The sequence below is a fragment of the Microtus oregoni genome, unplaced genomic scaffold (assembly GCF_018167655.1).
Source record: "Microtus oregoni isolate MIOR12 unplaced genomic scaffold, Mior012 000037F_ref0000500, whole genome shotgun sequence".
Classification (NCBI taxonomy): Eukaryota; Metazoa; Chordata; class Mammalia; order Rodentia; family Cricetidae; genus Microtus; species Microtus oregoni.
Window position 1 is genome coordinate 24,670,991 of NW_024543096.1, and position 15,147 is coordinate 24,686,137.

General features: G+C 44.7%; 1 protein-coding gene across 2 annotated transcripts in view; it reads left to right on the forward strand.

Annotated features, from left to right (window-relative positions):
• The window catches only part of Itga6 (integrin subunit alpha 6), a 67,296-nt gene that overhangs the window by 32,208 nt on the left and 19,941 nt on the right, over nt 1-15,147 (forward strand). For both annotated transcript variants that reach the window (XM_041631589.1, XM_041631590.1), the window contains exons 4-11: nt 985-1,240; nt 3,386-3,517; nt 6,363-6,573; nt 7,222-7,415; nt 7,564-7,652; nt 8,790-8,908; nt 12,808-12,906; nt 13,130-13,191. In XM_041631589.1, coding sequence (XP_041487523.1) covers nt 985-1,240; nt 3,386-3,517; nt 6,363-6,573; nt 7,222-7,415; nt 7,564-7,652; nt 8,790-8,908; nt 12,808-12,906; nt 13,130-13,191 — 1,162 coding nt within the window. The remainder of the gene's footprint in view (nt 1-984; nt 1,241-3,385; nt 3,518-6,362; nt 6,574-7,221; nt 7,416-7,563; nt 7,653-8,789; nt 8,909-12,807; nt 12,907-13,129; nt 13,192-15,147) is intronic.

Sequence of the window (15,147 nt, forward strand, 5' to 3'; positions counted from 1 at the left end):
GTGCCCTCCTCGGTGCGGGGGCGCCCTCCTCGGTGCCGGTTACGGGGTGCCCTCTTGGATGCTGGTTACGGGGCACCCTCCTGGGTGCTGGTTACAGAGTGCCCTCCTCGGTGCAGGGGCGCCCTCCTCGGTGCCGGTTACCGGGCACCCTCCTCAGTGCCGGTTATGGGCATAGAGCAGTGGACAAAACACAGAACCCCTGCCTCGGTTTACCTCTGAGAACAAGCCAAACCTTCACTTCTCCTGTGAGGGCTGCTAGACTGTGAGTTGGTCCAGCAACCCGTATGTCTTTAAAACTTCCAGAGCCAAAGAACTTAATAAACATGTTTTGAATATCCCTGAGACTAGCTGCTCCTCAGACAAAAAGAGCAAAGCCAAGTGGACTGTTTTTGCTCTGGGAACTTTTTGGTTTTTATAGACAAAGTTATTGCCAACCATAAAAATGATTATAGACAGTAACATCAATTTTATTCTCATTCACCCCTACCCTCTCCAGATAGGAGGCGGCTTGTTGGGTAGACTGGCCTGGAAGCGCTTTTGATTGGAATATGGTCATCTTTTCTTGCCTCTCTTTCCCAGACTAGTTGCTATAACAGAGTTTATACAGAAACTTAGAAAAAAACGAAAATCTTGATGAACACTGATTCTTACACAGGGGCAGTAAGTGAAATGGACTTGGAGGTACTGTCTCCAGACACCAGACTGGGTTACGTGGGAGGTAGCATGAAGATCCTATAGAAAACGGAGATTATTGTCTCTGCCTTTAATCCCAGCACTTGGGAGGCAGAGGCAGGTGGATCTCTGTGAGTTTGAGCCTGGTCTACAAGAGCTAGTTCCAGGACAGGCTCCAAAGCTACAGAGAAACCCTGTCTTGAAAAAAACAAACAAAAAAGAACCAACCTCTTTATTATCGCTATATTGCTCGGCGCCCCAATTTTGCAAAGGTTTAAACAGCAAGGCTTTGCCGTTTGCACCCGTTTGCAGACATGCGCGCATCGCTATGAAAAGAGACAGCACGTGAACACCAAGCAGGAGTCCAGGGACATCTTCGGGAGGTGCTACGTCCTGAGTCAGAATCTCAAGATAGAGGATGACATGGATGGGGGAGACTGGAGTTTCTGTGATGGCCGACTGAGAGGCCATGAAAAATTCGGCTCTTGTCAGCAAGGGGTAGCCGCTACTTTCACTAAAGACTTCCATTACATTGTGTTTGGAGCCCCGGGTACTTACAACTGGAAAGGTATGGCATCTGTATTTACAGAAACATATTAAAATGTCAGATAAATTCCTATAATAAGCCCCATGATTTAGTACATTTTAAGTGGGCTATAAGGTGTTTATGAAAGTGGGTGGGATATTAAAATTTCCACTGTGAATTTAACAGTAATGCAAATGTTTTAGGGTTGAGTTTTTTGCTAAGAATATAGTAATTAATATTTTTTTCTGTTTTATGTTTGTTACTTGAAAAACTATTCGTTTTAAGCCAGTGATGTGAACACTGAGTTGGTATAAATGGTATATACAAAGAACTGTGTTAGCATGGACATCCCATTGTGTAGTATCTTAGAAGGCCATGTTCTGCTAATAACATAGTAAGCTCAAAGAACAGATGACTGGCAGATTGGGATTTTTGAGTCAAAAATTAGAGGCAATTTGAGGTAAGGTTGGTTGGCAGTATTATTGTGAGAAAAGGAGACAGAGAAAGAAGAGGGAAAATGACCCACGTTTCGTGATCAGATGAGTCTGGTCAATTCCTTTAATAAACCTAAGTTTCTCTGAAAAATTAATGAGATATATGGCAAACTGCTCTATCACAGGGTAACCTACCTCTAATCCCCGATGGAGAATCCATGATCATTTGGAAATAAAACTTTTTGAGAAATAAAAATAAATTATATTTCCATAAGTCAGGGAAAGATGACTACATGGAAGGTTGAGGCATGAAAACCAAAATTTCAAGGCTAGCCTTGACACTTGATGAAGGGCCTGTCTCAGGAGAAAGCATGGAGGTGGAGGTGGGGTAGGAGCTGAGGATGGCCCGGGGCTTAGGAGCACATACAGGCCCATGTCTTGCAGAGAACTTTCTTAGCACTCACACTGGGCAGCTTCGGGGACCCAGTGCCTTCTTCTGGACTCTTGCTAGCACCTTCAGTTGTGTGAGCATGCATGCCTGCACCATGAGCGAGAGCATGCTTGCATGTGTGTGTGTGAAAAGAATTCCTTTAAAACATTAATTTTGAAAAGAGCAGGGATGTAGCCCAGTGTATAGCATTTGCATAGTGTGTATGAGGTGCCAGGCTCAATCCCTTTCCAGTGTCTCTCATGCACACAAATTCAGCTGTTATTGAAAATGGTTCTTGAGAGCCTTCTGTGTGGCAGTCCTTGTGACACCGGAAGTTATTTCCTTTGTCTCCACTCTGACTCTGGCAGAGTCTTTTCCTAGAACCAAACACATCAGGCTATTTCGACCTCACTGAAAGAACATTTTGTATTTAGAAAGAGTTTTATTCTTAGCAACACTGACTTGAAATGACATGTTTTGTTGTTTGTTGTTTGTTTTCTCCCCAACACAGGGAGAACAGTTACAGCCCTGACTGTCCTGCAACTAGCTCTGTAGACCAGGCTAGCCTCATGGAGATCCGCCTGCCTCTGCCTCCTGAGTGCTGGGATTCAAGGCAAGCACCACCATCGCCCAGTGAAATGTCACTTTTCTTTTTAGTTTTTCAAGACAGGGTTTCTTTGTGTAACAGTCATGACCGCCCTGGAACTAGCTCTTGTAAACCAGGCTGGCCTCGAACACACAGAGATCCACCTGCCTCTGCCTCCCAAGTACTGGGATTAAAGGTGTGTGTCACCACCGCCTGGCGAAATGTCACTTTTGAAAAGTTATATTGTTATTTGGGTTTTAACAGGACAGAAATATTTTTAGGAGGTATAGAATTTTCGAAAGATGAAATTTTGGTTAAAGCAATTAGAAGAGCAGATGGTTATATTAATTTCACTGTACATTACAGGAAAGGAAACCTGATAGGATCAAAGGAAACAAAATAATCATTTATTTCAAGTTCATGTCATTCAAATTTAGGTTTCTGCAGATTTTTGTTGACTAAGCAAACATTCCATTTTCCATCTAGTTTCCTGGTGTTTTAAAGATAGTTCATAAAATGTGTGGGTCATTTTTAGGATTCCTAGAGCAAATCTCTTTCACTTAAGAACTTGCATGCCCGTGTTGAGCAATCTCAACATCACTTCTTCCATGTCTGTCTCATCTAGACTTCTGTTGTCCTGGTAACACGAGGGGTATTTCTTAGGTGCCATCTATTTTATTTTGTTTCATCTTCATTTTTTGTTGTTGTTGTTGTTGTTTTCCATTTCATTCCTTTAGGGATTGTTCGTGTAGAGCAAAAGAATAACACTTTTTTTGACATGAACATCTTTGAAGACGGGCCCTATGAAGTTGGCGGAGAGACTGACCATGATGAAAGTCTCGTGCCTGTTCCTGCTAACAGTTACCTAGGTAGGAGCCAGCAGAGGCCCAGTACCTGCCCTCTCAGACCCTGCACTGCGCGACTCTCCCTCCGAGGGCCCCCAGGCTGAGAGCAGGCCAGGTGGGAGCCAGGGGCCTCGGCGCATGCTTCAGCTGGACAGTCTGGTGAAGTGACAGCAGACTGCCTGCCGTCTGGCTCCTCTGACCTGAGCTTCCGCAAAGCCAGGGAGAACCTGCCGTCACCTGGAAATTTATCCCTTTTGCAAAGGCGCTGTCTCCTGAGCTGGTGGCAGCCATTGGAGCCTGCAGCAGGCCCTTCATGAAGCCCTGAGGAAATGCCTGGGTGTTCATTGTTGGCTAAGTGGTCCTTCCTCTCCCTTCAGGGCTTCTTTTAGCCACCCACTTAAGAGTTCCACTTGCAAAGTTACTTTTAAGTGGCAGGTCAGGACTTCCAGGTCCTCCCTTGGCGACTGCCACTCTCTAAGGCCTGGCCCTGCGACTGCACTGGGGCTCCATGTCAGAGGGCCCAGTGGGTGGCACAGGGCTCCCAGATGAGGCCAACCAGGACTGCTAACACGCCTTGGAGGACACCCGGATTGGATCTAAGTGCCGGTTCCTTAACTCCCAAGGCTTGTTTGCATTACTAATGGTGTCCTAAATTATTCCTGCACATTATGGTAATTACACAAAGGCTTTTTAAAAGCTTTAATTCTTGGTGTGAGTTGACATAAAGAATAATTACTGTACATTTCTTGGAAAAATGTAAAAAATCTTCTAAACCTACATAGTAACCTATTTTTAAAAATGATGTGGGGGCAAAACATGCGTGTACTAGAGAGTTATTACTGGAACAATGGAAGGTTAAATAAAAAGGAAAAAAGCAGATATGGATAAATAAATAATTCTAAATAGTATGCTAGAGTAAACATACATGTAAGTTATTCTAATTGTGTAAATACACATGAACAGTACTGTTTATTAAGAAAAAGCAACCCTTTCCAATTCATGCACCATGCCCACCCCCTGTACAAACTTGATAAGGCAGCATGGAACAGAACATTTAGAGCAGCTACTTATTAAACACCTGTCGTGTGTGAGTCAGGTACTATGTTCAGTGTACTGGTAAAGGTTGTCACTCCTCCCTGTGTTTACTGAAGGAGCTTAATTTGCTAGTTCAAGGTCACACCGTTAATAATTCCCCAACCAAGAGAGAAATATTCATGGAAGTGATAGGGTCTGGATAGCGGCTGGGTGCATGCAGTTTGTTAGTGGCCTTGCAGGACAAGGAAGGATTTCCATGCAAGGAAAACAGCAACAAACCAGTATTTTCCTTGGGTATATATTAACCAGCAGCTTCTGTTTCTCATATGTGCTGTTTAGGGATTATTTTATGATGGGATATGTTTCATTGCTCTGGCGAATACACCAATAGTTTGGCCTTTAGATGCCCTTGGGGTCTATAAACACAGCCACTGGTAGAGCACAGGGAGCTGGGAAGGGTTTTGTTTGTTTCCTCAAACACCTTTACCTCTTTCAGAATGGGTTTCCTTAAAAGTGGATGTCTGAGAAAGAAGTCAAATGTGTGTTGTTAGTTTTTGCTGATCGGTGCTGTGAGGGTCTCATTTGAGAAGATCAGTGGGCGTGGAGTCTAAAACGATATGCCTATGAAAGCCAGCGAGGGGCGCGGCCCTGCCTCTTACTAAGTGTAATCGTTTTTCTCCCATCTCTCCTGTCCCGTGCATGCGTACAGGCCTGCTGTTTTTGACCAGCATTTCCTATACAGATCCCGATCAGTTTGTTTATAAAACACGGCCTCCCAGGGAGCGGCCTGACACATCCCCTGATGTGAGGATGAATAGCTACCTAGGTTTGTGACCTCTGAGATGACAAATAAATTGCCTTGGTCATGGTCATTTAAAAAAATTTTTTTTGATTCATACAGAGCATAAATCTTCCTATTTTCTATTTCATTTCAAATGAAACACATACAAAAAGCATGCCGTGGTCGAGTTCAGGTGCCAGGTGGTTTTCAGCCCTGGGCTAACTTATATTGCCTTGCTCTAAACTTGGGGGCTCATCATATTTTCAATTCACCTCACGATTTGAGAACTGCAACAGTAGTGGTGACACTTTTTTTTTTTTAATAAAACCCAATAAAAGGGGTGAGCTTTATAAAGAGAAAGACTGGCTCATTTGAGGAGTTTTGGCAATGGGTAATTCTGTTTGCTTTTCTAGCAAACCCCAGTGTTTATAACCCGAAGGGCTGCTTCATGCATGACAATTGGACATTCCAATGTTGCCTACCCTTTGAACAGTATGTAACTGATCCAAGTGATACCTGACTCACCTCTATTGTTGAAGTGAGATTCTCAAATAACAGTGAATCACCATGCATGGATTTTTTTTCTTTTTTGCATGTTTGTGTCTGAGAACTGAGTTGATCCAGAATAATTAGATGCTCCCCAGGGTGTGGTAGCAATATTGGCATTTGTTCTTACCTGATTGCCAATAGACTGGTAAGAGTAGGTGCTCTTCATGTAAACTGCGGTCAGCACAGACCCCTGTAACTTGCACTCAGTAACAAGCGTCTATGGCATTCCCAGGAGACTTTGGGGTCTAGCTCGCTCTCCCTTGGCCATAGTTTGAATGCTTCTCCATAGTTCAAGCTATCCAAATACTAAATAGCATAAATTGTTCTTTAAAAGTCTTGATATCCATAGAAAGCGGTAAAATAGCTGTGACTTTGTCCTTCTGTCCTTCCGCTAGCACTCTGACTGTGGCAAATGTGCAAGTAGACAGGAGGACAGGAGGAGAGGTGGGTGGGTCGTCCCCCAAGTACAGGATCCATGTGCGAGACTATGTTTTGTTTTCCTAGGCTTTTCATTGGACTCAGGGAAGGGTATTGTGTCTAAAGATGACATCACTTTTGTATCTGGTGCTCCACGAGCCAATCACAGCGGGGCTGTAGTCTTGCTCAAAAGAGACATGAAGTCCGCACATCTTCTCCCCGAGTATATATTCGACGGAGAAGGCCTGGCTTCTTCGTTTGGCTATGACGTGGCGGTGGTGGACCTCAATGCAGATGGGTAAGCGAGTCTTTGGTTATCATATGAGGCTGATGTTGCTGTTGGCTGGCTTCTGTAGGTCTAGAGGAGCGCTAACTACAGGTTAGTTGATTCAGAAGTTTACTGTCCGGTGTTGTCTTCCTCACAGCTGACATTTATTATCCTCCCAGTGACACAGGATTACCTTGTAAATGTTATGTTTTTCCCTCGTGTTTGGGGATCACTGTTTCTTGGAAATTTAAATTTGAAAAGCAAAAACATTCAGAAAATGGCATTAGCTCCATGACAGTTCTGTGGTGTCTTGAGGGTGGGGGCTGTTGGAGCCTCCAGAATGTCTTATGAAAAGTAGGAAGCGGTGACCGCATCAGTGCATAGAGGACTCAGACCTCTTGGTGCCAGCCGGAAATAGTGCTGGAATAGCAGACCCTTGCTGGCGGTCCTCCTGGGCTTTGGCTCTGACTCTAGAAACTGCCTTTGAATTGCTACCTTCACTATTTTCCTTGGCTTATTAGGGATCTTCTGTTAAGTATTTTAATTGACAAGATGCAAATTCTTGATTTGAGGCCCCTTGTGTTGTGCTTGTATTGAGCCCCGACTGGTGGTCATTTCCCTCAGCCTGCTGGCATTTTCAGCAGAGGTTCCCACCTCTTTCCTTCATTGTGTTTTTAGGTGGCAAGATATAGTTATCGGAGCCCCCCAGTATTTTGACAGGGATGGTGAAGTTGGGGGTGCAGTATATGTCTACATTAACCAGCAAGGCAGATGGAATAATGTGAAGCCAGTTCGTCTTAATGGGACCAAAGATTCTATGTTTGGAATTTCGGTAAAAAATATTGGAGACATTAATCAAGATGGCTATCCAGGTGGGTAGGAGCTTGTGATTGTGATGTGGTTGTTACTATCATAGATCGGTTGGTAGGGATAGACTAATGAGTGTTTGTGACATCTTTGAGACACTGGAGTTTTTAAATGATGGTTTTTTGTTTTGTTTTTTAAATGTGATATCAACAGATATTGCTGTTGGAGCTCCCTATGATGATCTGGGGAAGGTTTTTATCTATCATGGATCCCCAACTGGCATAAATACCAAGCCAACACAGGTAACCAGATCCCTCGCTACAATACTGTCAGCTTTTTGCCTAGTAGCGTGCTATGTAGGTTTAAGTATGTTTTCATGAGTATTTCAGTTCCAAGTATACAATAGTATGAACTTTTAATAATTATTTTTATTTTATGTGCATTTGTGTTTTGCCTGCATGTATGTCTGTGTGGTTCCAGGGCACCAGATCCTCTGGAACGGGGGCTACAGACAGCTGTGAGCCACCATGTGAGTGCTGGGAATTGAACCTGAGTCCTCTTAACCTCTGAGCCATCTCTCCAGCCCTGTCCAATAATATGAATTTTAAAACATATACTTTTAATTATGTGTGTTTGTAAAATGTGTGTGTATGTGCATGCACATGCACAGGTGACCAATAATGCTTCAGGAAGCTAAAGGTGTCAGATCCCCTGGAACTAGAGTTACAGGAGACGTTTGATATGGGTGTTGGGAATGGTACTAGGGTCCTCTGGGAGAGCGGTCCATGCTCTTAGCCACTGAACCATCTCTCAAGCCCAGTGAATTGCAGAGTATCACTGGAAGATGGCTTTGACTCACACAGATGCAGGGGCCTGATTGTTTCAACTGTAAAATGTCTTAAATCCTAAGCTGGGAAATCCGCATAAACCAGAGCAAAGTCAACTCTTCTCAGCTGGGAGTGGGAGGGGGTGGCCTGTGCTCCGCTTCCCTCAGCCGCGCGCTTACTGGAATTAGAACTGGGCGAACAAAGTAGAAGATCATAATTACCCAGAGAATTGGGACCCCAAAAGTTCTGACTGGTTTTGAAAATAATACTTTGGGGGGGGCAGTTAGATTGGTTTTAAACTACACTGATTAATTTAATAAACAAAATAGGCTTTTATCTTTTGGAATATTGTGTGAATCAGATGGCTTTTATGAATTGTGTGAAGTAATAGATACTATACATTTATACTATATTATAATTTTTATAAGAACTGAAATTTTGACTCAGAATAAACTTTTCTTTGTTTTATTTTCTTTTCCTCTGCTTGGGCTCTCACTCACCATTTTGTACATGCTGGGGAAGTGCTCTCCACTGAGCTTCATTCCTCACCCAAAGTGCAGGTGGCCAGCTCACTTAGTGGCCCCGTGTTTACGCTAATGCCCTGTGTTTCAGGTTCTTGAGGGCACCACACCTTACTTTGGCTATTCGATCGCCGGAAACATGGACCTGGATAGGAATTCCTACCCTGATGTTGCTGTCGGTTCCCTCTCAGACTCAGTAACGATATTCAGGTGTGTTGCTATCTTTGACTCCTGTTGAGCAAGCTCCAAAATGATCTTACACTAATGTTGTGACTTCTTGAGGCGAAGGATTATATGAATTTTGAAGACTTTTCTTTTGATGGGTTATATGATAAAAATTGTGTAATCTTGCTAATGTTGAACTAATTTGGAGTAAAAATGTGTCAGAATTAATGGAAGGTTTTGTCTCTTTTAAACCTTTGTGAGAGACTTGGGGAGATGACGGAGGGCATCATAGCACTCGCCCAGCAGAACCAGCCATGTGTGGTGATCCTCCTGGAATCCCAGCCCAGGAAGGAATCCCGGAGCCAGCTAGCTAGTGAGACTACCTGTCGGTAGCTCTGGGTTTAGTCAAAGACCCTGCCTCCATGAATGAGGTGGACGAGAGATCAGGGACTCTCGGGAGTCACTCAGAGTCAGCCGTGGTCCTCCACACGCACGAACACCAGCATAAACACACACACACACACACACACACACACACACACACACGCACACACGTCCTCCGCGCACACACACATAAAAAGAAGCAAAATGGTATTTTTAAAAATAACCTTCGTTCAGATGAAAAAGCAAAACACTTAAAGAAGAAAACCTCTTGTTATTTACCATATTTTCCCCCTTTTGTTTCAGTTGGTTTTACCTTCCACTCTAGTTCCGAAAGATGGATTTTTATCTCTGTCCCATGTTCATACTATAAATTCTTCCCAATACACAGAGCGTTTGTAACCTGCTTTGGTCCGTGTGTGGTCTCAGGAGGCTTGTGCCTGCCACTCAGTACTTAGCTGCGGATAAAAGGTTGGAGTTTTATCTAACCAGCTACCCTATTGTCGGTAGTTTTAAGTGCTCCTGTCCCTCCAACCCATGGTACAAAAAGCAGTGGTAAGCACTGACACTCAGAAGTCCTTCTGAGACTTCCTCCGAGGTGCTTTGATTATAGGAGTACGCCACCACACCTGTTTGGGTTTTGTCTTGAGTTTCTTTTTTCTTCTGTCTTTTAAATTATTTGGCTTTAGAGTAATTTTTATTTCTTAAAATGGCCCATAAGGTGTAGTGAAACTGTATGCTTGGTCCTGTCATTGCCCTAGACCTTCAGAAGAGAGGCCGGTGTAGAGACTGCCTCTGTATCTTGTAGAGATGACCTCTATTTCTGACCTTCAGAAGAGAGGCAGGTGTAGAGACGGCCTCTGTACCTGACCTTCAGTTGTCCTCCAGAGCCTGTGGGAGGGAAACCCATCGCTGGAGACTCTCACTGTTGTGACCCGTGCTCACAGGTGCTGCCCAGGCTGGTCTTGAACTCCTCCACTCAAACAGTCCTCTGCCCTGGGCCTCCCAGGCCCTTTGAGTAGAGGTGCTCGCCAATTACCTGGCTCCCAGGACATTGGGCTAGATCTCTGAAAGCCGTCTCACGCAGAAGTTAGTTACAGGGAGATAGCAATGTAAACGGAGAAGAGTGCCTGCGATGAGCTGTTGATGCGGCCGAAGGAAGAAACTTATATCAGGTTAAGTTTACCAGGTACTTGGTAGTTGAGCATGTGGCGGAGCTCAGGGACTGGTGTCCCGTTAGTGCTGGTTCTTGCTCTTGGCTGCACTACGGCCCTTGCCTTCTGAGCCACCGCAGGGGGCCGCTGTGAGGCACAGTGACCCTCCCAGGTGGCACAGTCAGAGAGGTTTCTACAAACACTGCCTTTGTATATGTTTCAACTCCTTGGTGTTGAAAGTGGTTGGCCATCTGTAAAGGCTACAAACTTTCCATCAAAAGGGAGTTGGGGTTCTAGTTTGAGACACAGCTCTGGAGTATCAAGAAAGCTTGACTGCCCCTACTAAAATATCCGAAATTTTGTCTTTTAAATAAGTGAGTGCTATTTTAATGCCGTGACTTTTCTGTTCTAAGTATGTCTTTAGATTTCACAATCTTGGTAACAAGAAAACCAACTCAGCATTGTTTTACAGATGAGGAAAGTGAGGCCAATTGTGCTGTTAAGGCTAGGTCCCAAGTCCTAGGTTTCCCCCTGAGTCATGACAGACCTTCAGAGTAGCTAGTAAAAGACCAATTTAACCATGAGCAGATAAGCCAGTAAGTACTGCCTTGTGCGCGGAAAGACATTTTCCATCCTGCTCAATACTGTGTCCCTGTATGTGTTATCTGCCGAAAAATGGAAATTCAAGCAGACATACAGCCAAGGGTGTTCAAATGTTTTGAAATGTATGTATTAACAGATTAATACTACAATATGTAAAGCCCCATATGGCAACTTATTTTAAAATGCATAAATAAGTACAATAAGTGATAAGATACAAATTTTTAACTTTGGGGCTATGTTGTCAAAACTCAAGTTAAAAATGTGTCTACTTAGTGTCCTAGAAATCCACAGCTGTCTAAATATACCTTAGAAACAGGATGATAAAAAAGTGGGGGATGTGAGGATATTTGCCCTGATACTGGTGCCCGCCTTCCCCATGGAGGGGCTTGTATTCTCGCCAACAACTAGTGGATTGGTTCCAGAAGGCTGAGGTCTGGAAGACAGTTTCCTATTAAAAGCATGTTCTTCAAGATGCCAGTGTTTACCATAAGCTCCCCAAAGTACTGGCTGGATCCTCGTGGTCGTGAAACTCTATACCCACTCTCCGTTCTGAAGGGGAGCAGTAGGGGTGAGAGGTGAGCCAGAATCGCCCCACCGTGCCTCCCCGCCCCCCAGCCCCTCCCCCAGCGCATAGCCACCGTATACTGGTGTTCTTGTGGCTGTGTCAGGCTCGGGCCAAAGGCCTCTGGTGTCTTCTTTGCCCCAGAACCAGGGAACACATCAGGGAAGAAAAAATGTTTTCATGTAATGAGCAGAGCCAAAGGGTAGGACTTAGAATTTTTTACTTTTTATTTGCTTTATTTATTTATTTATTTATTTATTTATTTTTGTGGGCTTGGAGCACAGCAGCTGGGGAATGGTTAAAGATTCAAGTTTACAGAGACACTGTAGGGGAAAAAAGCCTTACTTTTATTAAAGACACGTATAAAGCAGAGCAGACTTAAGCTTACAGCAACCTCCCTGCCTCTGCTTCCTGAACGCAGTGCTTTGAAGGCACGTGTTCGTAGACTCTGAAGCTGTGCTGCTGGGGATTTATTATAAGTAAGCTCGGCTGCCAACATAGATTTCTGTGTGGTGTTGTCAGCATGGCTGCTGGTGATGACTGAGTATACGGAGGCCATAACATTGTCACAGTTCAGCAACAAACACTACAGGTGGAGGGTAATGAGTCATATTTCTGTGATAGGAGGAGGAGCCTTCCGAATGTTCAGGAATGAGACATACCTCCCCAGAGAACAGTCGACATAAAAAGCTACTATTTAGTGGAAACTGTAGATACTTGTAACAGAAACATAAAGAGATAACGTGTCTGAAAAGAACATACAAGATTACTTGGCTATGAGTATTTTGTAATGGAGAAAGTATTTGCTTGAAGATATTGCATGCAGTAAGTCTTTTTTTTTTTTTTTTTTTTTTTTTTTTTTTTTTTTTTTGAGGCAGGGTTTTTCTGTGTAGCCCTGGCTGTCCTGGAGCTCTGTAGACCAGGCTGTCCTTGAACTCACAGAGATCAGCCTGCCTCTGCCTTCAGGAGTGCTGGGATTAAAGGTGTGTGCCATCCCTGCCCTGCAAGTCTGTTGGTTTTTAATATAGTACAATTTTAAATATTGTGTAATTTAAGTGGCGTTAAGTTTCTACCCATTAGTTGTGTGCTTTGTTTGCACAGTGGAGGAAGAAGTTGTAGCTACACACATTCATTTTCCCGTGTTTAAAAAGCTGCTTTGGACTCCTCAAATGCTGCTACTGTGTGCACGACCTCAATGCTCAAGACAGCAAAAGGCTTAGGTTCTCCATTCCTTTTGTCCTCAGATCCCGGCCAGTGATTAACATTCTGAAGACTGTCACAGTGACCCCCAACAGAATTGACCTGCGCCAGAAGTCCCTGTGTGGGTCACCTAGCGGAATATGGTGAGTTGGCTTTGTGATTCTGGGGGCAGTCTCGGTTCTCAGCTTTGTGATGACCCACTTGACCTGATGGGCCACAGGGAAGGCTAAGGGCGGGCTGGACAAAGGAACCCTGTTATTTACTCATCAGCAGGCAGTGGGGATCTTAGAGGGCTGGGGGACAGGGTGGGAGTTTTCCCCCCACGACAATGCATCTTTTAAGAAATTTGTGTTTAATTTTGTGCAGCCTCAAGGTTAAAGCCTGTTTCGAATATACTGCGAAACCCTCTGGTTATAATCCTTCAATATGTAAGTACCTCATACTTTTAAAAAAAACAAAGTTTTCTCTCTGCCAGGTTGAAAGTTTTGCATAAATAACAGGAAAACAAAACCGCAGTGTGGCCAAAGTGAGCTCGTAAATTCTTGTCTAGAGGACGAAGTTTATCCATGCTCTCCCCTTTAATCAGGAGGGCACACTTGGCTCCACTGGGATTTTCCAGAGCAGATGGTTTGGGACAGGAAGACTTGGAAAAGCACTTATCTCCTGTCACAATGGCTTCTTCCCGTTCCGTCTTTGAAAAGCACTGTGGAAAATTGCTTGTGCAGTTCTGAGGTGGTGGGTGGCGGTTGTGGAGAGACAGCACTGGGAGCCAGTGCACAGCTGCAGCTGGCACGCTCTCTCACTCGCTGGCCAGGTTAACTAGCCTCACTACCCCCCCCACCACCACCACCACCACCACACACACAGAGGCTCTGGCCCCATCCCCCAAGCCGTGCTCCCAGGTACAGGACCCTGAGCCCCTGAAGGCTCACCCAGAGGGCAGACACCTAGCTGCTACTCCTGGCTTCAGCACAGCTCTGGTTGACCTGCAGCAAAGGACAGGTCCTTGCCCTTTAAGTTTACTGTTCCTGTCTGTTCAAACAATGCCTCTAAGTCATTGTCTAGGGTTGTGACTCTGATCGATGACAAAACCAGATGGAAGGCACTTTGCCTTTTAAATTGTTCTACTTCCTTTCTCTGGTACCCAAAGCAGGATTTCCGTGGTGTGTGTGTGTGTGTGTGTGTGTGTGTGTGTGTGTGTGTGTACATACTTGTCAAAATGAGTATGTGCACATGTGTATAAGTCTCTATGTGTGTGGTGCCCAGAAGTCAGCTGCAGGTGTTCTCCTTGGTTGCCCACTGTCCTTGAGAGAGGTCTCTTGTTGAAAATGAAGCTCGTTGCTTTGGCAAAGCCGGCTGGTCGGTGAGCCCCAGGGCTAGGGTTATTAGCACAGGCTGCCTGCTTTCTTGGCTTTTCATGTGGATTGTTGGGATCCAAACTCTTGCCCTCAAGATTGTACAGCTAATGCTTTATGGACCAACTGAGCCATCTCTTCATGTCTCCACCTCTGGGATGGCAGGCGTATCCCCACTCCTGGCTTGGCTTTTCATATCAATAGTCATCAAATATCATAGAGGTTGAGCTGGTCCCCATTGTCATGTGTGCACAGCACTTTACAAACTGAGCCATTTACCCAACCCCTTGTTGCATGTCTTTTATTTGTTGTTGTTTGTTTCTGTTTTTGTTTTGTTTTTTGGGTTTTTTTTTTTTTGAAATATGTTTTCTCTGTGTAACCCTGGCTAGCTGGCAACCTGGGTGGCCTCGAACTCACAGAGCTCCCCCTGCCTCTGCCTTCCGTAGACCTGGGATTGAAGGCGTGCTCCCAAACCGCAGCTGTTACACGGTTTCTAATGAAAAGAAAGCACACACTGTCCTCACTGGGACGCCAGGCCTTTTATCTGTATTTGTAATGACTTCGAGAAATGAGAGTAGACTGGATTCTTGAGCCTGGAGAAGAAATGTGAAGACGTTTTGTCTCTGTCTGAACTGTTTAAGGTAGATGTCAGGTGTCACTGGCTTGCTCCTTCCACCCACTGCCTTGAGTCGAGAGAATGCGCCATGCATCTCCTTTGTAGTATGTGTACCCAAGTGTTTCTTGATGGCCTCTGATGCGGGGACCTCCTCACCTGGAAGAACTCTTTCATTGTTCATTCCTCTGCAGTACCCGGAACTTTAAAATGAAATAAAATGATTTCCACAAACTTGCCGAAGTTAATACATTCAGACTCGTCTCCCAGTATCCCACAAGTGAGCTGGCTGTGGGGCCAGGCTGTTTTAACCCTGCAGTCCTCACTTGCAGTGTTACGTACACACGGGTATTTCTAATTGGGCCTTAATGAGTCTTCTTGGCTTGCCCCTCCGAAGGCCAGCAGAGGTGACCTGC